The sequence below is a fragment of the Mauremys reevesii genome, linkage group 1 (genome assembly GCF_016161935.1).
Source record: "Mauremys reevesii isolate NIE-2019 linkage group 1, ASM1616193v1, whole genome shotgun sequence".
In the NCBI taxonomy this organism is placed as follows: domain Eukaryota; kingdom Metazoa; phylum Chordata; order Testudines; family Geoemydidae; genus Mauremys; species Mauremys reevesii.
In genome coordinates, this window is record NC_052623.1 from 227,141,934 (window position 1) to 227,168,959 (window position 27,026).

General features: G+C 42.3%; 1 protein-coding gene across 19 annotated transcripts in view; it reads right to left on the bottom strand.

Annotated features, from left to right (window-relative positions):
• DYRK4 (dual specificity tyrosine phosphorylation regulated kinase 4) overlaps positions 1-24,026 on the bottom strand; it is an 81,989-nt gene extending 57,963 nt beyond the window's left edge. For 2 of the 19 annotated variants that reach the window (XM_039506068.1, XM_039505479.1), the window contains exons 1-7: positions 21,033-21,137; positions 16,632-16,734; positions 14,306-14,377; positions 10,680-10,757; positions 10,134-10,224; positions 2,797-2,891; positions 2,460-2,594 (exon numbers count right to left, since the gene is read on the bottom strand). In XM_039506068.1, the coding sequence (XP_039362002.1) occupies positions 2,460-2,594; positions 2,797-2,891; positions 10,134-10,224; positions 10,680-10,757; positions 14,306-14,377; positions 16,632-16,734; positions 21,033-21,127 (669 nt within the window). In that variant the 5' untranslated portion in view covers positions 21,128-21,137. The other 17 variants (XM_039505783.1, XM_039505640.1, XM_039505729.1 and 14 more) reach the window with 17 other exon arrangements.
• Between the last annotated feature and the right edge of the window lie 3,000 nt (positions 24,027-27,026).

Below are 27,026 nucleotides of genomic sequence, written 5' to 3' on the forward strand. Positions count from 1 at the left end.
GTATTTGAGTTGACAGGCAGTTTGATAGAATTTTTGCTTTTGAGATTGTCTCAAGCTTGAGACAGCCTTGAGTTTGAGAACATTTGGAGCCTGTAGCTGACCTAGAAAATGTTGAGACAGCCAGGAGGCCTCAGTTAAGGAAAGCTGTTGTCTAGGAGGTCTGAGCTAATGACATCTGTGTCTAAGAGGCAATAATCCAGAAGCCTTCAGATGAAAGAAACTAAGACTTCCAAAAGCAGAACAGAAGAACACAAAGTTTCTTTTTGCCTATTTATCATCAGAACTTGACAGAGGAAGCTGCTCTGCCTCTGCCAGAATGAGCTGTGATATGATCCTCTCACACAGGACAATGATGAAGATAACTGTTTGGCTATCTGTTTAAAGTCCTCTTTAGCCAACTCCAGATAGAACAATGAGGATTCTCCAGAGCTGAGTATAGTAAAGAAAAACCTCTGGGATGTGCACATAGTGGTGGTAAGAATGTTGGCAGGACAATAGACTCACTAAAGTGGAATTCTATCTGTCTTGGAGAAGAATCTTGGATGAGAGTGTAACACCAAATTTAGTATAAGGTGGATCAATCAATAGGGCTTGAAGCAAACTGACTCTATGCAGGCCCTCTCAGAGCTCCAGAGAGGCCCGGGCCACTTCCAGCTTTTGAGGCTCCTAGCCATAATAAAAATAACAAATGACGACACATTGTGCCATCAGAACCAATATATTTTTATTAATATTTATGAACATTTTAAACTCTTTAATATGACAATATCTATACTAGTTAACAAAAAAAGTATGTCTTTTACCAAATCGCATCTCTTATTTGCTTAAATTTGCAGCTCTAAGCTGAGAGGGTGTGTCACATTTTGGTCCCATACGGATGCGCATAAAAATAAATTGCGAAACTTATCAAATGCCAAAAAATTAACAAGTGTCTAAATTTGAGACTCCCTTTGAGCTTGAGGCCCAGGCCAAATGGCCCTCCTGCCCCCCCCCCCCCCTGATTGGCCCTGACACTATGAACTTAATTCACTAACACCAGGAGATTAACCTTCCATGAAAGAAATCTGAAATCTCACACCTACTAGGTGGTTCAAAAGGAGCTTTTGACAGTCTGAGTAGGTTCACGTTAATTTTCCATGACACAAAACATTTCTTAGTGGGATGTTTTAAAAGTGTCAAGTTCCTTATGAATCTGACAACAAGATGCTGCCGAAACTCTGGTGTACCTTTGACTACCTCATGATAGGTTGTAACATCTGTCAAATGAACCCAGATGGAATTAATCTATAGTTTCAGACTATTGATCAAAATAGTTAAATAGATTTGAGGGAGGGGTGGGTAAGTCAAAGAGTCCATATGGACTTGTTTGTACAATACCAGAAACTCTATCATATGACAATGACATAACATCATATTTTGCTGTAACTGAAATCATTCCCAATAGGAAAATAATGGGAGCTGCTGGGTGGTGAACACTTCTGAAAATCCTACCACTTCATTGCCTAAATGGGAACTGACATGTTTTGAAAATCTAACTCAGTGTGACTTGCCCATGGTCACACAGCAAATTAGAGCCAGAGTTGGGAATAGAATCCAGAGCTCCTGACTCCCAGTCAACTCCATCCCTAAGGCCAATGTTTTCCAAACTTTTGAAAGCTGAGCCACCCCTTCAGGAAATCTATGCCGCTTTTGTCACTCTGTAACCAAATGTTGGTAGGAAAAACCATGCCCTGGTAGGGCTGAGAAACTGTGGCTCTACTGCGGATCCCAGGAACTCTAATGGACTGCTTTCAAACTAGAGTATCTACCTTATGCCCAGCCAAAATATGGAAAGTTTTAAAGGGGTGCTGTCAATTTAAATTGTATATTCTTTAAACAAACATATTTCTATTATTATATTATCACCTTAGTTTATTAAAAATGAAATATTTTAAAAATTCAATTTACATATCACTGCTTATTCTCTGTTTCTTTTTGCATTTACCCCAAGGTGGAAAATAAAAAGAAATTAAGTCAATGTCATATTTGTTTCTGGTCATTTTCACTTGCACATTGTTAAGGTCCAGTCTAAAACCCACTGAAATCAATGGAAGAACTCCCACTGACATCAATTGATTTGGATCAGGCCCTCAGTACTGCAATGTTTGGGTTTCAAATACTGCAGAGGAGAGCTTATTTGTTTAAAATACAAGTTTTCATTAGATTAAAAAAATGACATACATTTTCTATTGGTCTTTGGTTTTATAAAAAAAATTGTGTTTAGACAATTTAAAATTTGGGACAAATTTCAGTTGATTATGTCCTTTTAAGCTATGTATAATCTCAGAGAACCAAATTCTGCTCTAAATCACACCTGTGTAAATCCACAATATCTTCACTAAAGCCAAACGAGTTACTCTGTATTTAAACCAATGTAACTGAGAGTAGAATTGGCCCACTGATCTCGCATTTTCTCTAACCTTCTCAAGTAGGTACTTCTGATTTGTCTGCAGCAAGATTCCTTTTTTGATTTTGTATATCGGGTAATTGTCTTCATTGATATAAGACTTTATCTGATTCTGTCTTTGGACTGCAGGTGTCTGGTCTAGTAGAGACTGTAATGAGAACAGATCACACTATTTTGTATCTGTATCTCTATGCATATATTTCAAAGTTATTAAATGAACAAAAACATGTTGTTTTACTTTTGAGGGAATGTGCTTCTTCTGTATGGATAAGCGACAGAAGTAAGGCTCTTATGGTTGGTCATGTATCCAGTGAATTATTGTGTATAGCTGTTATAATTTCATTGCTTACCAAGGATACTTGAATACAGTCTGTCTCACTTGATGGGTTTTGATCTGTTTTTCCTTTGCATACTGAATGACACACATCTCCCCTAGGAGTCCTTCCTGTTGGATGGAATATCAATACAGAGGGCACTAAATTCATTAGAACAACGTGAAATAATAGTGCACTCAAGTTACACAGGGAATTATATCAAACTCATTTCTCTGGTAGGTGGGCAGCTATATGTACTCATGTCTAAAAGCAGTAACCTTCATATAACTGTTCTTCCTCAACCCATTTCCTGACTACTGTCTGCTAGTCCCTCTTGTCAAGTCATGTCTCAAATGAGGTTGTAAGTGCTTCAGGGCAGAGACTGCACCTTTTTATTTATACTGTAAAACACCTAGCTCACTTTTGGGTGATGCAAAAACAATTAATAAAATAATTATAATTAACAAAGTAATAGTGGTAGGGTTCGTAAAAATACATGGTGGAATAAGGAATGCACACACAAGTAATTCAGATACATTCAGTGTATTATGGCCTATATTGCATTTGATTTGCTGTCCAAGTTTCTTGAGTTTTTATATAATTTCCCTTATTTTGATTGATTGGTGTTATTATGTATTATCTGAATTACAGTGGCACTTTTGCTAGGTGCTATATTGACATTAAGCAAATAGAAAAGTCCCTGCTCCAGAAAATTTACAATCTCACGTACAAATGTAAGGATGAGGCAAACAGAAGGGTGGGATGGAGAGGATGAAGAGGTAATAATGAAACAATTAAGTTTTACACAGGAAGACGCAATCACATCTTACCACATGCATAGCCATGGTTGATTGGTAGGGTTTTGTAGCAAGAAGCATTTTCAGAAAGTTATTGAATAGTCAGATTTAACAATAGTCCAGCTAAGCTACAAATGTAAAGCTTGAGCAAAGTAGATAATTAAGCACCAATTCATAGTGAACAACAGGAAACTGCAAAGTGCACATGCAAAAACCTGAAAATGTTAATTCTTCATATCCTAGTAAAACTCCAGAACTGGAGGAAATCAAGGTTCAACCAACAAAACAAATCATTTCTTGGTAATTGTATCATGGCTGGCATGGCCATATGAGGTGCAAGATATATGGCAAATGTAGTTAAAATTAATGGACAGATACAATACTCAGATTTGAATATGCAGTTGGACTGTCTAATTATTATTAGGAAATGTATATGTAAAGAAAAATAAAGACAGCTATACCCATATGTTTTTTGTTTATATCTAAAACTAAGTTCAATGGGGGAAGTAACATACTTATATAATGCAAGTTCGATATAAACAAATGTAGAACAACACAGAGAGGCCCAAGAGAACTTAGCAATTATGGACTCTTTCAGTAATTTAAACAGCTAAGGAAAGGGGTGGAGGAAACAAAGGAAAAATAATTTGAGATATTTTCACCTATATTTAGTTTTTTTAAATATTCCCTATAATGCATTAAAATTATTTTAAAAGCACTGGCTGATCGCAGATCCAGCTTTCCCGTGACTTTTGAATTTAGCACTTTCAGCTTCAACTTCATCCAAAGCCTCTGTATCTAATACTTCTGATCTTGGGCTGAAGCCACTGTCAGCTCCAAGCTAAATGACAATGAATAGCAATAGAGAGACAAGATGGGTGAGGTGATATAGTTTATTGGACCAACTTCTGTTGGTGAGAGAGACAAACTGCACCACTGTAGTGCTTCAGTGTAGACACTACCTACGCTTAATAGGCAGCAGGTTTAAAACAAATAAAAGGAAGTTCTTCTTCACGCAGTGCACAGTCAACTTGTGGAACTCCTTACCTGAGGAGGTTGTGAAGGCTAGGACTATAACAATGTTTAAAAGGGGACTGGATAAATTCATGGTGGCTAAGTCCATAAATGGCTATTAGCTAGGATGGGTAAGAATGGTGTCCCTAGCCTCTGTTCGTCAGAGGATGGAGATGGATGGCAGGAGAGAGATCACTTGATCATTGCCTGTTAGGTTCACTCCCTCTGGGGCACCTGGCATTGGCCACTGTCGGTAGACAGATACTGGGCTAGATGGACCTTTGGTCTGACCCGGTACAGCCATTCTTATGTTCTTATGGGTGGGGGGTTTCTCCAGTCAGCGTAGGTAATCCATCTCCCGAAGAGGTGGTAGCTAAGTCGACAGAAGAAATGTTACATCGACCTAGTGCTGTCTACATGGGGATTTTGTTTGGCTTAAGTAAGTATGCCACTCAGGACTGTGGATTTTTTACACCCCTGACTGACATAGTTAAACCAACCTAATTTCCTAGTGTAGGCCAGGCTGAGAATGTCAGAGCTAAATACACAGTGGAACAGATTGTTTAGCATAAACAGTTAACACCTGTTCTAAGGGATCATTCACTGCAAAGCGGTCTGTTAACACCTCTAGAATCATAGGACAAAAAAAAAAGGAGCGGGAGTTAGGGAGTAGCTCTATGTAGCTTGAAAAGTTGTCTCTTTCACCAACAGAATTTAGTCCAGTAATAGATACAATTTAGATAATGCTTTTCCAGCCAGAAACCTTACCCATCTTGTTGCTCCAATATCCTGGAACCAACACAGCTACATCACTGCAAACAATGAATAGCAGTGATCCTTAATAATGTTATGTTCTGTGCCCATTCAGGATCAATTCATTTCCTCATGGGCCACTCCCTTTAAAGGAATATTGCTTAGTTAAGAGACAACATAATTAAAAATCAAACAGAAAGCTTCAACTGCGTCAAAAGTACCAGAATAAATATTCTGTGTCATAAAATTACTATCTGTACTTAGGGCCTTTTCTTTATTGTGGATCTTTTCCACAGGTGGATGGATGTGCACTCTGACTATTATACTGCCTTCTCTTGTTCAAGGAGTAGGTTAGCATGGACTGGGGTAGGGTGACTGTCTCTGCCTCTTGGAGTGGTCTCTTGAGGAGCCTCAGCTTCTCCTGACAGACCATCCTTAGTTTGCTCTCAGTCAGGTCAGTTCCTGGACCCCCACCTTCAATTAAGCCTGTCAGTCCTTCACTTTTTGGGCTTGCAGTCTCTTTCAGTCTCCTGACTGTTTTCTTGGAGGCAGCCCAGTGCTCGGCTGTAGCCACCCTGCTGTCCCAGGCCCTTCTGACTCCCTTTACCTCTCTGTATTCTTGCCTTTATAACCTCTATCCATGCTTGGCAGCTCTACCTACATGGAGGTTTGATCAAGCTGCTTGCTTGTAAACAGGACAGACTCTCCTCCCCCCTCTATGTTCAATATGGGGTTTGTAGACCCAATTACAGTGACGTTCCAGTAAGTGCCCATCAAGGTTTCTTTCTGACCATGCAAAGAAAAAAAATCACAAAAATGAGCCATGCAATGGAAATGTATGATGGAGGTTAGGCTGCACCCACAGATGTAAAAATAAAAAAGTAATTTGACTTCTCCCTCATTTCCTTTTTTTCCTGCCTTGGAAATCACCAAGTGACAGTATGGTGACATAGTCAAATACTTTGACTTGGTTTTAAAGAGCTGGATAATTTTGTGACCAAATTTTGTGGCAATATAAGCTAAAAGTTAAGCAAAGGGAAGCTCCCACACTTCCAGGACTGCACAATTTGCCAAGCGTGTCATGGGGGGAATTGGTCACTTTCCTTGGAAGTGTAATTTATTAACCACTGCCAAGGGTAGAAAGCAGAGCAGATAGATTAGTAATCTGATATGGCAAATTCTATGTTCCTAACTCTTCTGTGTCTAGAAGAACATGTTTACAGTAAAGTACACTTTTCCACAGAGAGTTATATTCCCCAGTCACTATGAAACTGCTTACCTTGAGAGGAAAACTTAAGAAAGCAAGGGATAGAATTTTCTCAGTAACTGGCTCACTATGGAATTCACTTGCAGAGATTAGAAATACCACAAATCTCACCACTTGCACAACAAAGCATAAAACATGTTTTACCAACTAAAGAAGAAGATTCACTAGGCTGCCTCAGGGGAAGAAAGAAGTAAATGACTGCATGTGGGCCTTTGTATTGTGGTGATAATTTTTGTTAGGTTCTCCCACACTATGGTGAGACCTACTGATTAGTTTTTTTTCTTAAAATTAAAAATATATCGAGGCATTTGAAATGGGGAAAAAGTAGAACTTCACACAAAATGGACTTTGCAAAGAAATATAAGAAAATAAAAAAGATTAATTTTTGTTCCTATAAGCCTTGACAGCTATGAATTGAGAGAAAAACTCAATGATAGAAGCAAGAGAACAGACAATTAATCCTGGCTGTCTTTTCTCCCCCTCCCACCACCCACACAAAAGAGGATGAAGAGCTATGTGGAAACTCTTGGTAAATTGACATTGGCTCAAAATTGACAAGGAAGGCTACAGCAAACTGCATTAATGGAGACATAAAACTGAAGGACAGCACATTCAGCACAGCAATCAGTCACTTTTAAGTAGGACATTGTATTGTTTTGAAACTTACATTTTATTTTTGTTATCGACAAAGCATGTGAAGAGCTAAGCTACAGAACAGGTAGCAGAAGTAAAAAGTTTCTAATCTCATTTACACTGATCAGATCATTTACATTGGTAGGGAAGTGTGTTTTAGTCCTGATTGGAAAGAACCACTTATAAGGATGAGAGGATACATCAGTCTCCATAGCTTCATTTCTTATGCTCACTTCTGAGATTGCCACCAGTCAGGCCAGCTGTCCTATAGGAACTGAACTGAGACCACTAATTCATGTCACACATTCATTGGCCACAAAACAGCCATCAGTAGGAAACAACTTTGAATTATTACATATCTGGGGCAATTTTAAACCAGTTACCTACAGCTAAGAGGATCCATACCTGATTACCACTTCCTTGAGGCATGCAGTACCATTACATCTGCTTTGAGTGAGCCCTTTTCTGTAGCTTTACGAGGTACAAACACATTCTTTAAAAAATAGTAATATATCTTTTCCTTTAGCTTTTTGGTATGGAAAATATCAAGAATATGGGGTCTATCTATTGTATTTATATTTCCTAATAGAAGCTCTAGAGTAGACCAGTGGTCCCCAAATGTTTTACGTCATGCCCTCCCGACCCCTAATATAATCTGCCCGTGCCCCCGTGGTTGGGAGCCAGGGGTCGGGAGCCAGGGCCAGAAGTGGGGCTGTGGTACAGGCCAAAGCTGATGCCGCAGATGCAGCTGGAGCCGAGGCCTGGGCCAGGAGCGGGGCCAGGCTGCGACTGGGAGCCAGGGGCCGTGGCTGGGAACAGGAGCTGGCGGCTGAGGCCAGAACCGGGAGCGGAGCCATAGTCAGGGCTGAGGGCCGCAGTTGGGGTGGAGCCAGAGTGGAGCTGGGGGCAGAGCAGGGCTGGGTGGTGCTCCCTCCATGCCTCCTGTGGTGGCTGGTCTGGGCTCTGCCACGCCCCACCCCAAATGTTCTTCCCCGCCCCTTTAGGGGTCACGCCCACAGTTTGGGGACCACTGAGCTAAATAATGGCGTTGAATAGGTTTTAGAGAATACGGTTCCCATCTTAATGCATGAAATACATAAGACTTTCAAGGTTGTTACAAGGCAAAAGCTATTATCCAAAAAAAGACCATTTTAACCCCCATTCATTTAGCCATTTTCCAAAGCAATACAACTTAGCTTGTAGAAATTCTGAAAGGCTCCCATTCATGCAGATTTTGATCTGCAATGCCTTTGTCTCAAATGACAGTGTCAAATTGTCAAGATGGCAGCTTCCTAATTTTTTTTTTGGTAAATATATTTAAGACATTTGTAGTTTGTTTTTTAATCATTTAGGAGCCTAAATCCGATTTTCAAAAGTGACATAAGCACATAGACCCAAAACCTTGAAGATATTTAGGCTCCTAATTTCCACTGATTTCAAGTGGATCTAAATACCTTTGAGGACCTGGGCCTTAGGGCCAAATTTTAAAGTTATTTCAGTATCTAGGCGCCTAATGGGATTTTCAAACGTGCCTTGATTCCCAAAATGAAGTTAGATACCTAGACACATTTGAAAATTCCTCTAGGGGTCTGTCTGCAACTTTAGGTACCCAAATACCTTTTAAAATCTGGTCTTTAGGAGCTTAAGTCTCACTGAAAGTCAATGGGTCTTAGGGTATGTGCTGCTGTAGCACCATAGTTTAGACACTTCCTACAGCAATGGAAGGAGTTTTCTCATCAATGTGGCTAATCCATCTCTCCGAGATGCAGTAGCTAGGTCAGTGGAAGAATTTTTCCATTGGCCTAGGTGCATCTACAATGAGAGTTAGGTTGACCTAACTACCACACTAAGGGTGCAAAATGTATCAAGCCCTGAGCAAGATAGCTAAATCAATGTAATTTTTAAGCGCAGTCCAGGCCTTAGACCATAGTCTGTGTTGCAAGTGCTGTTATCAAACTGAGTACTCAAATGTGACTTGAATGAATATATATCAGGCACAAAATCCATTAAGAGGCAACATCTCAGTGGGAGCAAAGCACTTAAGCACCTGCTTAACCTTAAGCATGTGAATAATCCCAATAGGATTACTCGTGCTTAAAGTTATGCAAGTGTTTGTGTGCTGTGCTAAATTAAGGCATTAGTGCAGTCTCAGTTTACAGTATGTTGCATATGCACATATATATTTCATTGACTAATGATAACTAATAAAAAATATTAAATAAATTAACTTTGCTTTTGAGGAGGAAGGGTCTAAGACCATTTTGAATTAGCACAAGGAAAAGTTTTGCTTTACCAAATTTATATCTCAGCATCTCCAAAGAGTTTATATCAGCACGGAAAGGTGTTAGGCACTTGATTGAAACCAGTGGGACTTCTCACATTAAGGCAAGCAGGATTTGGCCAAGAGGGAGCTAAATAAGTAGAGCCCTGCAAATCTGTGGATATCCACTTTATATCCTCAGATATCCATGGACCATGTTTGCAGATTATGTATCAGATGCAGATACAAATTTTATGTCCACGCAGGGCTCTGTAAATAAGTGTTAAGAAAGAAAGAAAGAAAGAAAGAAAGAAAGAAAATGTTTTTAATCAATAGTTTGATGCTGCAAAGCCTCAATCATGTAAGAAATTTATATTAATTTAAATAAAAGAGTACATATGTAAATTTTGCTTCATTTAGCTCCAAATGAAAAATCTCTTCCCTTCTGGGGAGGGAGGTTTGTGTTAGAAGTTATGCTCTAGTGTTGCTATTTCTACAGAAACAGATCTTTTATAAATGGTTTTTTTTATGACTTGAGGGAAATATAGTAATAAGATTCTCTCATGAATTTTTATATGGATAAGCAATTTTAGTGAGGCTATTTTCTCATTTAAATATTAGGAAAGATGGTTATAATTTCATTGCTTACCATATGCACAGGAATTAATCTGACCCAAGTTGGTACTGGTTTTTTCACAGTCTTGTTTCATATTGTGAACAACAGCACTTGCTTCCTTTTCCTGCGTGAAGGGATGCCATGAGTGAGATAAATTCAGTGACAGTGCACAAGGTAATAATGTCGTTAGAACAACAAGAAATAATACTACATTTAAGCTGTAGGAAATCTGATCAGAAATTATCTTCTGGCAGAGGGAAGTGCACAGACAAAATCAGAAATGTACACAGAAGTCATTCAAAGGTATGCCAGGTATGTCGGCTTACTGATGATATAGGTCTGAATTTGGGTACCAGGCACACCTCTCACTGCCACCCAGTGGTTTAATGGATGGAAGGCTTGACTGTATCTGCAAGGTGCGGACAGGTTTAGAATGAAAGAAGGAGTGTACACAAGGATAGGTCCCTCCATCCCTGGTGTTCCGCAGCCCACTGGCCGGCCAGGGAAGTGTGACCCGTTGGCTCTGCCTTTGCATAATCGTTCATATAAACCCAGGGTTTCTTGAGCACCTGCCATTACCTTAATGACACTCTCTCCAACTAATCCAGGAGTGGCATTGAAGAGCTCTGCAGGGAGATGACTTTCAAACCTCTTTGGCTGGAAGGATGGGTCAAAAATAAAGGTATTAAAAAGGAGAAATGTGAGTAGGCCTCAGAGGAGAGATACACACACACACTTTCCTCAAAATACACTCATTTCAGTAGAGCATATGGGCCTAATTCTTATCTCGCACCAGTGTATATCATAACTTCAGTGAAGTTCATGGAGTTAGTATCAGAGGGGTAGCCGTGTTAGTCTGGATCTGTAAAAGCAACAAAGAATCCTGTGGCACCTTATAGACTAACAGACGTTTTGCAGCATGAGCTTTCGTGGGTGAATACCCACTTCTTCGGATGCAAGTGAAGAAGTGGGTATTCACCCACGAAAGCTCATGCTGCAAAACGTCTGTTAGTCTATAAGGTGCCACAGGATTCTTTGTTGCTTTTATGGAGTTAGTAATTAGTGCAAAACAGAGAGTTGAGTGGGAGAGCTTGGGCTCCCCTACCACCCACCTTATCACAGAAGTGGCATAAACCTCCTGTTCCACCCCTCCTCTCAGGACTGAGGAGAGGATGGAGAGATTGAGAGCCTCAGGATGAGGGCGAGTCACCCTCATGGGTCTGGAGGTGGGTTTGAAGTGGGTGTCAAACTGCAGGTTGCAGAAAGAGTCTCTATTATGTTTTATTAACATAACTATTATTTAACAGTTATGGTAGTGCCTAGAAGGTCTCAATCAGCTAGATGCTGTACAAACATGTAGTCAATTTCAGGCCCTGCCCCAAAAAGCTTACAGCCTAAAAGACAAGAAATACCAGCTGGACAAACAAGCAGGTTAGGGCAAGAGAAAAGAGGTAACAAATATAACAAATATAACAGGATGTGCACAATTCTTATCCAAGAATTTTGTTTCCTCTTTACTACTTCATTTTTATGACTTTTAAACTGTGGTTGCCTTTGGCTCAATCATTTTTGAAATTTGTCTGTAACATCCAAAAACCGACCCTTATGTACCCAATATTAACTGTATATTGAAATATTGTTGAATCTTTTATAATTGTAGGTGGAGGAAAGTAAATACAGGCTTTTCTCCCCAGTGTGGCTGTGAAATCCAGCTTGTGCTAGCCAAGTTAATTCTGCCAGTTCTAACTCACATATTTGCTTGGAAATGGTAATCTCAAAATACAACAAACTATATAGCAGGCACAGTTCTAGCCTTTACACTCTGTGTGCCATGTTCAGTACCTTCCGTACAGGCTAATGCTGGCTGTATAATCAGCAAGCCCCATTCCAGCATTAATAGCTATGCAGGTAGCCAAAGTGCACATCTTATTTCGAGCATTCTCTTCTGTTCTGTTGGACCACTGATTCCTCCTGCTAGCCATGGGTACGACTGATTGATCAGACATTTGGACCAAGGCCAATACCGGGACCCTGACGGCAACTGCAGTGACAAGCCACAATCAATTTCACTGTGTATGAACAAGCAGAATTTGGACAAAACTGATGAAAGTGAAAATCATAAACACCAACAGTGACAAGAGACAACCAAGTCACCTGAGGATTGCTATCATAGAGTCCACTGGGAACTCAGAGAATGGAGTTCAACAATATGTTATTATGGGGCGAAAGGTGACTACCAGTAAGAACAGATGTTCCCTGATCACTCAAGAAAGTTCAAAGAAGAGCAAGAGAGCCATGCAATCTGCTCCATTAAATTCTACATAGTTTCAGTGGCCTAGACACCAGCAGAAGTAATAGGGTATTGAACCTGTCAGATGCAATTGTAATCGATTGTTAACACAGATAAGATTTCATTTGGAATTTCAGCGCTCTCTGGTGTTCCACTCTCACCTCTGCAAATCTTTCATCCGCTCACTCTCCCCAGTTTCATCACCACATTACCATTTTCCCCAGCTTGCCCAAGGAAATTCATTGAACCCTTCCACAGAGCCTTAGGCAAAATACATTACAGTAATAATCAATAGCAGTAAAATGTGCACCATAGCCTGGCTAACAGCCATCACAATACGTTAAAAATGTGTAAGTGACCATGTAGATTGACAACTCTAATTTATTGTCAGAGATTTTTTTTTCTATTCATCACTAGGCTAGGAAATCAGTTCCAAAAGGAAAAAGATGACTATTTGTGGGTGGTGGCGTTAAAAAATATCTTACTTTTGTTTCCACAAGGAAAGAAAACAAATAGCATCTTTTAGAGCACTGGTTCTCAAACTTTTGTACTGGTGACCCCTTTCACATAGCAAGCCTCTGAATGTGATTCCCCGCCCCCATAAATTAAAAACACTTTTTAATATATTGAACACCATTATAAATGCTGGAGGCAAAGCAGGGTTTGGGGTGGAGGCTGACAGCTCGTGATCCCCCCCCATAATAACCTTGTGACCCCCTGAGGGGTCCCAACCCCCAGTTTGAGAACCCGTTTTAGAGAGATTGTGGATGTTCTCCCCAAGGCTCCTTTGACAGTGAAACTCAAGATGACCTTGGGCATGTCACTTTGCTTTTTTGTGCCTCAATTTTCCATCTGCAAAATGGGGCTGATAGCACTTCCCTCCCTCACGGGGATGTTGTGAGGATAAATACATTCAAGATTGTGAGGTGCTCAGATACTATGGTGATGGGGACCATATAAGTATCATAGAGAGAAGATGGGGATAGGGAGCTGGGACCACCTTTAAATTTTCACTGTACAGTTTTGTTCACAGAATATTACACTGACATGTAGCATGGGAGGATGGCAGGGATATGCTGTAAGCATGGTGAGAGAGTAAGAAAACGTGAACTCTGCCACGCACCCATGATTTATGAAAAACACTGCACTGTATCAGAATAAATGAGTCATACAGAGAATCTCATTGTCACCAGCAAAAGACAATGCCTTGATGGATCCTGATCATGGAAATGGAAGCTGGAAACGTGGGCTTCAGAACAGAGGTTACAGAGTTAATACATGCAGTGTACTGCTGATAAACACAAGGCTCCACAGTTTCAGATAAGTACTGGACAAAAAAGGCAGCAGTACTTGAAGCACAGAAAGACAGGCAAGCAGTGAATTACTAAGTAAAGAGCAGAATGAAACTCTATGCATTGCTTGAAATGATTAGTGGCTAATCCAACCCAAAGGAAAACATACATGTAATAACTACAAAACCTGTTAATAACACAGTCCTTCTTTTATGCGAATATTGGCAGTTTACTATAGATCCACAATCACTAGTCAATGCAACCACAGCATTTCTAGGTCTAGGTTTTCAGTATTACAAAGCTAAGAAAAAATGTCACAAGACAAGTGACTGCTTCACGGATGCCCTGCTTCTGCTCTAATTGACACCAATGGCAAAACTGGGCTCAGTGGGAACAGGAATAGGCCTCAATTGCTTTTGCATTACTATTAATCCCCAAATCCCCCTTTTTGTTTGAGTATTAACTGGCCTGCTAACCCCAATTCAAAGTATAACCATTGTCCTGCATTATAGACATATCAATGTGCACCGTGTGATCTTCAACACAGTGGGCCAGATATCTCCAAGTGACCCTGCCCCTTTGTGTTGCACTGTCACTAGATTATGGTAGTACAGCTGCTGTACCTGGTTCTGTAAAGCACATCCTGCAGAGGTGGGGTCCTCCGGTGGCACAGAGCAGGAGGGAAGCGCTGAGGCCTGAATGCACAAAAGGAGTTATGCATGGTGATGTGCCGCCTCACAACACCTAACTTCACAAATCCTGAGTTAGGCACCTAAGCTCCTATACAATGAACAGGGAGAGGTAGGTGCCTTAGAATGCAGTTAACAAAAGCCAGCAGGATAGGTAGGGAAATGCCTACAATAGGGGTACATGCTAAACCTTGCCCCTATCTCAGAGATGAGCTCCTACCGCTGGGTGGCAGGGTGGTGCCTATCTCAGCTGCAAACCCTCTCTTGCACTAGGCACCTACACTGCTAAAGAGTCGGTTGGGGGACGAGAGAGGGAGTGAGAGAGAGAGAGAGAGAGAGAGCACCTGCGTATGTGCATGAGAATGACTCTTTAGCCCAGTGGTTAGGGCACTTGCCCAGGAAGTGGAACACCCAGGATCCAGTCCAATGACTCTCTCATTACTTATCCAGAGTACAGTAGTTTCAAGAAGAGAGACTGAGCCAGCCCCACATTGGACTATCCCGTAACTCAGTAATTAGAGCACTCATCGAAGGGTATGTCTACACTGCAGTTGAAAACCTGTGGCTGGCCTGTGCCAAATGACTCAGGCTTGCAGGGTGATCAGGCTGTGGGGCTGTTTAATTGCAGTACAGATGTCTGGGCTTGTGCTGTTCCCTCGCTTCCCCCAGCTGTTATTGTGTGAACTCACCGGGGGAGGGAGGGCAATCTGGTAGGCGCCCACTGAGCACGCTTACCAGATTGGGACCTGCACATCACATCACATGACTTGGGCAGCTAACCGCTTATCTTCGCCTGGTTTGTGAATCACTCTTGGAGGCGGAGCTAGGCATGTGGATGCATAGAGGGAGGCGGCAGTGCACACACACAGAGGCAGTAACATTGGCACCTAGGCAGGGGCACCGGAATGGGGGAGGGGGTGTTAAGCAGCCGTGGCCCTCCCACTTTTGAGCGCCGGCTTCTGGCCTGACTTGGGGGTGGGGCCCATAGGCACCAACTTTCCCCGGCGCCGGTGGCTGCTCGCGCCCCCGCGGCCCCGACCCTGACTCCACCCTTTCCCCACACCTGCTCTGCCCCCATTCCAACCCTTTCCCCAAAGTCCCTGCCCCAGCTCCGCCCCCTCCCTGCCCCTATTGGACCCCTTCCCCAAATCCCCGCTCTGGCCCCGCTTCATCCCTGAGCATGCTGCGATCCCCCTCCTCCCCCCTCCCTCCCAGCCATGTGAAACAGAGCACCCATGGAGTTGGCGCCTATGGCGGGGCCTTGGGGGCCGGAAGCTGGAGCCGGGCCTGGGTAAGAGCAGCCATGGGAGCCTGGGAAGCTGTGGGGAGCCTTCACCTGCCCGGGGTGAGAGGGTCTGAGAACAGATCCTGGCCTGTGTCCCCACCCCCTACCCAGGGCAGATGGAGGGTCTGTGGCTCCCCACAGCTGCCTGGGTGGCTCTTACCAGGGCCTGGCTGCAGCCCCGCCCCCAGGCCAGGCCAGAAGCCAGAGCTGGGTCAGGGTAAGAGATGCTGGGAGGGTGGGGGTAGGGACACAGGCTGGGGGAAGCTCTTGCCCCCGCCTCTCCCAGCAGGTGTAGGGGCCCAGGCTCCCCGGCCCACCTCCAACTTGGTTGGGGGGGGGGGGTGGAGCCTCATAGGGAAGAGGAGGGACAGGTATGGGGCCACGAAGAGCGTGGTGCCTAATTCCTCCCCGCCCCTCTTTTAGGAAGACTCTGTCGCCCCTGCACGTAGGCAACTTTTATTCTGCAATATTTAGGTGATAAGTGAGCTTAGGCACCTACAGGGTTCAGCTGGATTTTTGAGCATTGCAGCAGTCCAAAAATTGAGACTTAGGTGCCTAACTCCTTTTGTGCATTCAGGTCTGAGTGGCCAACACAGAGGGGGATTAAGCAGGCTAAAATAGTACTGCCTGCTCCACTGACGCACATGGCCTGTTCTGTGGATTGGAATGGGAGGGACCATGGCCCGTCTTGTCTTTATTTAGAGGAATGTGTACCCCAGGACATGTGGACTGAGAAATCCCTGAATTCCATCAAGCGCAGGGTCTGTGATTATGACTGGCCCTTGTGTGGGAGGTGCACAGAAGACTAACAAAGCTTCTTGTGTCCTCCAACTCTGCATTCAGTCTGGCTCTTGGTTTTAGCTGCCCATTGATTCCTACTTCTGGCACAGGAAAGTACCATCATATTCTGATTTAACAGGAAGTTACACCTACCTCCCTGAGATCTGAAAAGGACTGAAAATCAAGTGCTCTTACCTTTGCCTGTGTTAATTGTTGTTTTTTCCCTGATTTAATGATGACAGGGAGGACGCTAGATCTGCCTATTCTTAGTTTTTCAGGCTTGGAAGCAATTTTCTTCCTATCAAGTGATGACAAAGAAAATTAATCAGTGGGACCACACAACTAAACACATTTTATATTATGCCTGTGCTTATGGGAAAACTATTCTGACCATCCTGAAAAAAAATGTTCTGTAATGAAGCTACTCAATTCACTGAAATATTGCAAGCAGTATCTATTCTCATATAAATTCACTGGAATATAATATAAGAGTATAATTTTGTTCTTTTTTGGATGAAAAATAAGATGAATAGTGTGCTGGCTAGTAAGTATCCACTCTTGGAATGATTAAAAAGAATTTTTCCTTTAGGGAACAAAATTGCATTAAAGAAAATTGAGTGAAGATGCATGGGCTGGAGATTTTTAGTAATATGTTGCTATCAATGTTCTTCAGCAATTTATTTGTAAGGAGGAAGTCAGGGAAACCCTCCTTTGCCACGGACCAGATTCTGATACCCTTACTTATGTTGAATACTATCTGACTCCATGAATAGCGCCAACAAAGTCAATGAAATTATTTATGGAGCAAAGTGCTATTAAGGATGAGTTAGGATATCAGACTTTGGTCCTAAACACCTATTTTTGGATCTAAATGTTCTAACAAACCATCTAGCCAGGCTGATGTTTTCTATTTCCTTTCAATATGTTTCTACATCTTACACCAGTGGTCCCCAACCTTTTTGCAGCCAGTAGCACATTCATGTTTTCAGAAAAGTGTGGCGGGCGCCAATAATTTTTCAAGGCTTATTTTGTATTTGTACATTAAATAATAAGAAAAACATCATATTTAATATTACATAATATATGAATCAGGAGAGAAGAGAGAAGCCACGAGGACAGAGAACACCGGCACCTGCAGCCCTGGAGTACTCTGTCCCCAGCAGGCCTGGGGCCCTGGCTCCTCTCCCCTGATGGGCACTAGGTGGGCCCCATGCCTGCCAGGGACCGAGAACACCGGCGTCCGCAGCCTGCAGCCCCGGAGTTCTCTGTCCCCGGCAGGCGCGGGCACAGGGCTTCTCTACCGTGCTGGGCACTAGGCGGGTGCACATAAATGCCCCGGTGGGTGCCATGGTGCCCACGGGCACCACGTTGGGGACCACTGATCTAGAGCTTTGGCTAATCTATGTGCCAAAAAAATAGAGCTTCCAACATTTTCTTTGGAAAACTATTTCACAGCCTAATTTTTTTCCCCTGGAGGCCACAGTGATGGGGTGGGGAGGCAAGCTCTTCAAAATGGCATCTCTTGTCCAATGCCAGACAAAACAACATCCAGTTTTGTTTCAGTACTAGTCAGGGAACAAACCTTAGAAAAGGAGGACAAATAGCTTGCCTAGTGTTAGAACATATTTTTGAAAGAAATGTCTGATTGCTACTCTCCACTGTCGTTCAATTAAATTAGTGCTGTAACACGACCAGAATGAACAATTTTTTCCAGATTTAAGATAGATACCAAAACTGAAAAAGCAAGAGATGCCCTTGTAAGTTACCTCATTTGTTCAAGAAGGAAAACATAAAACTGTCCAACCTCTGATTTTTTGGAGCTTTCTCGGGCTTTCTATTCTGAGGAGTTTTGGCAGCACAGCACTGGATTCCTGGGCCACAAGCACAAAAACTGTGAAAGTGAAATTGGATATGTAACCCCTGCTTGCTCAGAGTGGCGCACCCCTCTAGTAATGGGTGCCTACAGATAAAATAGAGGAGCTTGGATATCAGAGAGATGGGTATGTCACACATAAAGTAGACACACAGAGATAAGAATAGATGGAAGTAATAGACTGGGGCAGGGGGTCTTGTAAAAAAAAAAAAGAGAGGAAGAGAGACTACTATTGATTTTTGATCCTCCTTGTCCAAATTCACTTAAAGTTGGGGATTTTTATCTCTTTCCTGATTGGAACAATATTAAGATTATTTGTTGTCTTTTTGCTTTGTAGTGGCAGTGGAAAAAAACAGGTGGTGGACAAGGGAGGAAGCTGCAGAAAGCAAAACCTCAGCTTTTTAAGTGTGCCACTGTCCACAGGTAAGGAAGCAAACCATCACCATCCTGACAAATCTCAAAGATGACAGTCAGCTGATCTACATGTGACACCTCGGGTGTTGAGTCAACGGACACTAAAAAATATCCCACATCTTTGATCTCATCTACAATGGCTGATAGAGTCTTCTTTGCCAGCAGTGGAATGAATTAATCACAAATAGTCTTTGATATGATGTATGGCCTTTTCCATGATTTGCGTGTTCATTGATGTGCTGAGCTAAGAAAGGGTCAAACTTAGCGACCAGCTCTAGAACGCCAAGATAATTGCCATTGTGTTTTGATCCAACAGTCATATCTGAGCCATGGAATGGCAGACCCATGCTCAGCAAGAAAAACTGTGGTTTCAGGTACGCATCTGAGAACGGTCTTCCAATAAGCACAAGCTTCCAAAAACTGGTTTTCCATTTGAGTATCAATTCTGCCACTAATTTTCTTTCGGGCATGGTACCTGCTAACTGACAATGATGCTGCTTACTCATTGCATGATTGGTAACGTATGCAGTATTCTTCCAATTATTGAAGCCTTCACAGAACATTCCCCACTTTTTGCTACCGGAAAACCGATGACAATAAAAATGGTACACTTTCTTCTTAGAAGGCTAATAGATGAGCCATTTTTGCTTGCCAATCTGTTTGTTAGGCTTCACATATTCAAACATTGATTTGGTCAGATAACGATTCTGATTGGTGTACTCTTGCTTTGTCAATGAAAAGTCAGCATCTAGAATCTGGCATTTCTGTGGGCCCTTCTCAGTCCAATATGCAATGAGATCTTGAGAAGTCATGTCCCACTTGCCTGGATCACTGGAGAAGGATATTTTTGTATTACTATCACTGGGAAAGTCTTCAGAGGAGTGGGGTGAGACTGCAGCTAGAGATGTCACAGGAGGCTGCTCCTTTTCATCAGGTGCAGGAGCAGCAGGTTCACTTGGGCTGGTATTCGCCTGGACTTCCTCACCACCAGACTCAGTAGAAGGAAAAAACGTTAGGATGAAAGGAGTACCTTTCAGCACTACATCTGGTCTTTGCCGTCTTTCTTTGGCCTCCTTCAATTTCTGCTATCCTCCTTTCTTCGACATGGTTTCTATAGTCCAGTGTAGGCCTTCTGTGTACAAAGTTCAATATTGCTTGGGCCCACAAACACTTACTTTGTCCACAAAGACAAAATCATAACCACCATAAATTGAATTCACAATCTTGATGGATTAATTTGTACAAAGCAATATCTAATGAGACAAGAAAATGCCGCTGGTCTTGCTACCATCACTCAGCTGTTACTTCAATACGGAACGGAGAGCCTGCAGTAGGGCCTAAAAATAGGAGGGCCTAAGGCTATAGCCTTATTAGCCTATGCATTAATCTGGCCCTGAAAACACTCAATACACAATTGTATTTTTAATACAGTGTACCTTACTGGTATTAACTGCTAATTCAATACGTTTCAGGGGAGAGGGGCTTAGTTGGGGTGAACATGAAACAGGAATTAGACTATGATGTTGCAGCTCATTATGTCAATGTAGAGGGGATGTCCAGTACAGGTACTCTGTAGGGAAGGGACACAGTGATCAGATAAAATGGACTGGTAAAAGATTTAAAGGAGGTATTCTTTAGAGGAGTGGAAACAGGAGAGGCTCAAGGCTTTTATGACTGATACAGCAAGGAGCCAACCCCAGTCCTTCATAGTCCCTCCCACCCAGCAGGTTGGCTGGGGAGCAGGATGGGTAAGGGCGAAGGCTGACAGAAGTCTCCTGGGTATATATTGAAATGATTAATTACCTGCACTGTACACTTCCAGACAGTTAAGAATAAAATTGCAGCCTAATTAAACCACATCCAGTATCTCCTGTCCTTCTTTCAACATACCTCGATAATGAGGTTATTAGAAACTTCTAGAAACTTGCTTAATATTGTGTGTGAGGAAGGCAAAGATGTAGCACATCAGAGGTCGACTTGATTCAAATAGGATTTTATTTTTCATTTCATTGATTTATGACACAATGCTGCCACACACCAGCTGCAGCCCACCAAAGCTACTTTGGAATTTCTGGACAGATTGTGGTCAAATGCAACAGACAGTTTGCTGCATACAGAATCACAGAATTAAGTGGCATGCCATCTAGTTTCTATATGTTTGGGGTCTACAGTGACAAGGTTGTTAGTATGTTGGGCCAAAGTCCACAAAGATGAGAATTAATCAAACATGTAAACCAGATAAATATTGATGTGCTAGGAGATACTGGTCTCATTAAGGGATATCCTATAAAGCATGGCCTGATACCTACTGCAAAGCCCAGGTGAGATTGTCTGTTTCACTGCTGCCAAAAGTGCAAGTGGAGTTTGAATGAGGGAGAGTAATGGAATTATTGTGCAGATTCATGAAGCATGAGTGGCATGACCTTATTGTTCCTGTTTTTGAAAACAAATAAAATGATAAGGATTTGTGTTGACAGCAACACTGAAATAAAAGTAAATTATGCCTTCACTACTTACCTCACCAATGCAAAGAGAGAGCTTGTAACAATAATGCAGTATCTTAAACAGAGTGGCCAAACATACTACTAATGGGGGCTGAAGCTCAGACTTTTTTGCATTACTTAATGAATTGAGCATCACCGCACCGACAAACCAAGAGCCTCTGAACCGAGAATAAATTCACAGTCTTCCCAGAAATACTGAAAGGTGAGGGAGTGATCTAGATATTTGAAGCTCACATGGGATTAAGCATATGTTGAGAACAAGCACACAAGCCATCTGGTACCTAGAAATAACTATAGCCATTAAAAACAAAGTAATATCTTGCAACGGCAGTGACAACAGGCTCCCAGCACAAAGAACATTTTAACTCCTCTGCCTGATGGATCATGGCAGATCATGGCCATTGACTATAATGGCCAATCATATTTAGTGGTTATTAACTATTTTTCATGTTTCATAGAGATATTACTCATGTGAACTACATTCGGCAAGATAGTTATAGATGAAAGTGTTTGTTTGGTCTCTATGTAATCTATAATCAGTTAATTTCCAATCATTTTTCATCTGCAAAATTCAAGAATGCTACCTCTAGTCCATATTACCCTCAAGGGAATGGCAATGCAGAGAGAGAAGTCCAGAGTGTCAAAAGTATCCTGAGGCAGAATGAGCCATTCCAGCCTTCCTGAGCTGTTTAAACAGTGATAAATAGTCCACCAGTTGTTATTAGAAAATCAAATTCACATAAATATACCATCATTTTCCCGAAACGAGAGCCTTATTGGCCAAATTCTGAAAAGGATACTGTGTTATATAAAACAGAAAGATTCATGTAAAATGTTTCATGACAAAAGAAATTCTACTAGGCCCTTACCAGACAAACTCTGGAGCTAAAACAGTTGGTTAGAAATAGTGGATAAATGAAACAGGATAAATCATAGAATCATAGATTATTAGGGTTGGAAGGGACCTCAGGAGATCATCTAGTCCAACCCCCTGCTCAAAGCAGGACCAATCCCCAAATCCCTAAATACTCCAAGATCCTATCTCATCAAAGCTGAGGGGAAAAATGTTACAAATTATTTCTGTCTGCTCAGGAGTCAGGGATAGATTTTTGCTGACATTTCACAAACAAGACAATTTACCCAGGGCTGAGGTAATGCATAAAAAATGTAAGCTAAATGGATCATTTTTCATAAAGTTATGAGCAAGTGGAAACAAAGTTTTATAATGTAAATCTCAATGTAATATTAAACAATGGCTTTTACTACTATGTAAGTATATATATAGCTTATTTTAATTGCTTATAATGCGCCTATCTCTGCAGCAGTTTATATCATCATTCAGCTTTATCTGTAATAATGTAATTGTGTATAGACAAAATTATGTATTGGTTTATTTGTATTTCTTTTATTTATTATTTCATTGTGTTACTAATTGTTTGTTTATGCTAATAATTTATTCAGCTCTGAAGAAAACTAGAAAATAGGATGAGTACAAAAATCATAGCAGTGCTCATAAAATATTGATAAATCTTAATTCTCACTTCATTTTAAGGAAACCCCAATTGTTATTGTAAGTCATAATTGCTTTAACTATCTGCCTAGGTTCTTCTATCACACCCATCGTTGCAGTATTTCAGCACCTTAGAAACAATAAACTTGCAACAGTGTTTTCTCTCTTGAATGAACCCTAAGCATGTGAATACAAAATGCACTTTTCACATATTGATGAAATCGAATTTAGCACATATTCCTGTTCTCAGATGCTCACTGCAGATCCCTTTTGCATATTTTGCATCTGATCAGTGAGCAAAACTCCCACTAAAGTCAATGGGAGTTATCTGTGGGGTATGAACACAGACTATGCAACCAAGTTCTGCAGCATAATCAAGAGTTAAGGAATGTGGATAAGAATTAGATCCAATGGGAAGGTCTTAACTCTAGTATCAAAGATCGTTTCCAGAAGTATTTGGATGCTACCAGTCTCTCCCATGCCTCCTGATACTTTCTGCACATTTTATGAAGACCCAACACTGCTAGATAATACTTAGTCCTGCCATGAGTGCAGGGGATTGGACTAGATAACCTCTCAAGGTCCCTTCTAGTCCTATGATTCTACTGCCCTCCAATCTATCAATTTTTTAAAATAATATATTTTCTTTAATTAATACACTGCTCACATTATTAAGTCTTTCAACCTCCATTTCCAAATGTCATAGACCTTGCAATATAATTATAAGTCATTATTAATAAACAATTAGTGTCTGCAAAGTTTCCCACCATGAATCAATAGAAGTTTCAGTTTTTAACAACTGTGGAGCCAAGGCATCAATCTTAATCTCCAACCTTTCCTCCATGGATCTTAATGCAGAAAAAAACGTCTTCCATGAGATCCCCAGAGAATCACCATTTTCAAAAATGGGGTCCCTGGGACTTGCCTGGCGTGAAGGAGAATAGGGAGTTGCACTGGGTGTACCCGAACATGCAGCTCCATCCCACCAATCACCAGTACTTAACCTCAAATTGTGTTCAGTAGGCCTCTGCCGATTGTTCTCATCTGGCGATTTTCTCTTTTTCTGTGGCATTATCACTACACTCAAAGAGAGTTTGAAGTGAGAAATGCACAAACCGATGACACAGAAGAATGCCTGCAGGTAAGGAAACCTGCTGCATGCACATTCACAGCACCACCGTCCTGCACTGTCCCCAAGATTTTGCCATTTTGAATCTAGTTTTTATAAGCATGCCTGGGACCAAGGCTAGTGTTAGGGCCAGAGCAGATGCATGGTGTTTGTGGCAGTGGAATTCTGCAGATTGTATCTATGATGTATTAATATTCTATATGACAAACTGGCATTCTTGTGGTCATAGTGACCAAACTACCCTCAAAAGTCATGCAAATAGTTTGTAAATTTGCACGTGAGCTTGCAATTATATTGGTTTTGATTTCATCTGTAGGAGATGGTAGCCAGATTGTATATAGCTCTGATTAAAATTCCTTGTTACTCTGGAGTGACAATCATCCTTTTGCTTCAGCCAGGCTGAGTGTTACCAAGCTCAATCAGATTTTTAGAGGAGTTGGAAGCAAGGTAGTGGACCAGGAGCTACAGCCAGAGACCTTGTCTGCCATAACCCTTTTCTTAAACTCTCTCATTCATTCATTCATTCATCCATTCCCACCCCGGGGGGGTATGGCCCCCCCCCCACATCTCTCCATAGTCTCTTCTATCCTCGCTCTAGCTTAGCTGGTTCCAGGTTTTTTTTTTTTTTTGCTATCAAGGTCGAAGGTCCAGGTATTTCTTTTCTCTCTTTCTTCTTTCTCCTTGGGGGGGGCACTGCAGTGCCTGCTGTCTGTGTCTGGTTGGTTGGCTGCGCTGTGATGTATGTCCTCAGCCCCCACCTTCTCCTTCTAATTTCTTCCTCTGCTGGGAGTTGATGGGTCCTCTCCAAGAGGTGGATGTTACTGATGGTGTCTGGCCAGCGGATCTGCACTGTTGCCATATCACCAGTGCAGTTCCACCAATGGTAGCAAAGGAGAGAGCACTAGTGTAGATAAGGCACTGGCCACGTTTACTACTATGTTGTCTAATGCTGCTCCACCTTATATTCACAAAGCACCTTTCCTTCTGAAGGATCTCAAGGTACCTTACAAACTAAAAGCAAAATGTGTACAAAAACCACTTAATGTCTCACTTAATGAACAATCAGCCAGTGGAGTGAAACACAGAAAAAGTTTAACAGTGCACAGTAACACTACAAAATAATTTAGAGCAGAAAGGGAAGAAGAATATTATATATAACTGAAATTGGAGGTGGGATTTACATAGAAAGTGATTTCCTGAGATGGAAAATGGCCAGGATAATAGAATCAGCCTATGCTTGACAAAAGACTATGGGATTTCAAATGGTCAGGGTCTCCATTTTATGCACTATCCAGTCTTTTTTGGCTACTTCTGTGTCCCTTTATAAGTTGGGGCACAAAGGAAGCAAAACCCTTCATAGCAATGACCCTACCTACCAGACATACCAGCAAGACTTCTGTCTTCAGTTGGAATGTGAGGCAGCCCTGACACATCCAGCCAGAAATATTGTCTATTCACCTCTCAAGGACAGAGACTCAGGCTATGTGTAAACTACAGAATTAAGTCGACACAAATTACGCTGCCGATCATAAACCGCTATAATCCCACTGCTTATGCATGTTCACACAACACTCCTTGTGTTGTTGGAGCATGTCCACAGTTGGTGCTCTAGTATCGAGAGAGAGAGAGCAGTGCACTGTGGGTAGCTATCCCTGTGTAGAAGCTGCTAGGAGCTGTGGGAATGGGGAATGGATTACAGTGCATCATGGGTGCAGACTCACCATCCCATGATGCAGTTTTTTCTATTCCATCATTCTGACTACATTCCAACTACATTTCGTGCCATTTTTCAACAGCACCTGTAAACTGTGTGACTGCCATCTCTGCCTGAAAGCATGGATCCTGCACTGCTCTCTAGTCTTGTGATAAGTGTTATGAACACAACACGACTGATCATGCAGTATTTCATGACCTGCAAATCTGAACAGGAATCCGTGGTGCCGACCCTGCTGTGTGCCATGGAAAGAAACAAATCCAGACTACTTTTGGCATTCATGGAACAGCTGCACATGGTGGACAGTCACTATTGGGCTCGGGAAACAAGCACTGAGTGGTAGCAGCAGAACTTTCGGATGCACAAAGCCACTTTCATGGAACTGTGTACGGAGCTCACCCCTGCCCCACAGCACGAGTACACCAAAAAAACCGATTACTTACCTTTGTAACTGTTGTTCTTCGAGATGTGTTGCTCATATCCATTCCAGTTAGATGTGCGCGCGCCGCGTGCACGTTCGTCGGAAGATTTTTACCCTAGCAACCCCAGTGGGATTTTTACCCTAGCAACCTGGAGTGGCGCCATAACGGCACCGCATATATACCTCAGCCGACCCACCCGACCCTCAGTTCCTTCTTGCCGGCTACTCTGACAGTGGGGAAGGAGGGTGGGTGTGGAATGGATATGAGCAACACATCTCGAAGAACAACAGTTACAAAGGTAAGTAACCATTTTTTCTTCTTTGAGTGATTGCTCATATCCATTCCAGTTAGGTGATTCCCAAGCCTTACCTAGGCGAAGGGGTCGGAGTGAGACGTGGCGGAATGCAGGACCGCAGATCCAAAGGCTGCGTCATCTCTCGACTGTTGGACCAGAGCATAGTGAGAGGCGAAAGTATGAACCGACGACCAGATCGCCGCTCGGCATATTTCTTGTATCGGCATGTGTGCCAGGAAGGCAGCGGAGGACGCCTGGGCCCTGGTAGAGTGGACGGTGAGATGGCCCAAAGGGACATTAGCCAAGTTATAACAGGTGCGTATGCACTCTGTGAGCCATGAGGAGATTCGCTGCGACGAGACAGGAAGATCTCGCATCCGGTCAGCAATTGCCACAAACAGTTGAGAGGATTTACGGAATGGTCTTGTCCGATCAACATAGAAAGCCAACGCCCTACGAACATCAAGGGAGTGAAGTTGTTGCTCCCGCGAGGATGCGTGAGGTTTTGGAAAGAAGACCGGAAGGAAGATGTCTTGGTTATTGTGGAACGCGGACACTACCTTCGGGAGGAACGCTGGATGTGGACGTAGCTGCACCTTGTCCTTATGAAAAACGGTGTACGGTGGGTCCACCGTGCGTGCTCGGAGCTCAGAGACCCATCTGGCTGACGTGATAGCTACCAGAAAGACCGTCTTCCAGGACAGGTACAGCAAGGAGCAGGTGGCCAAA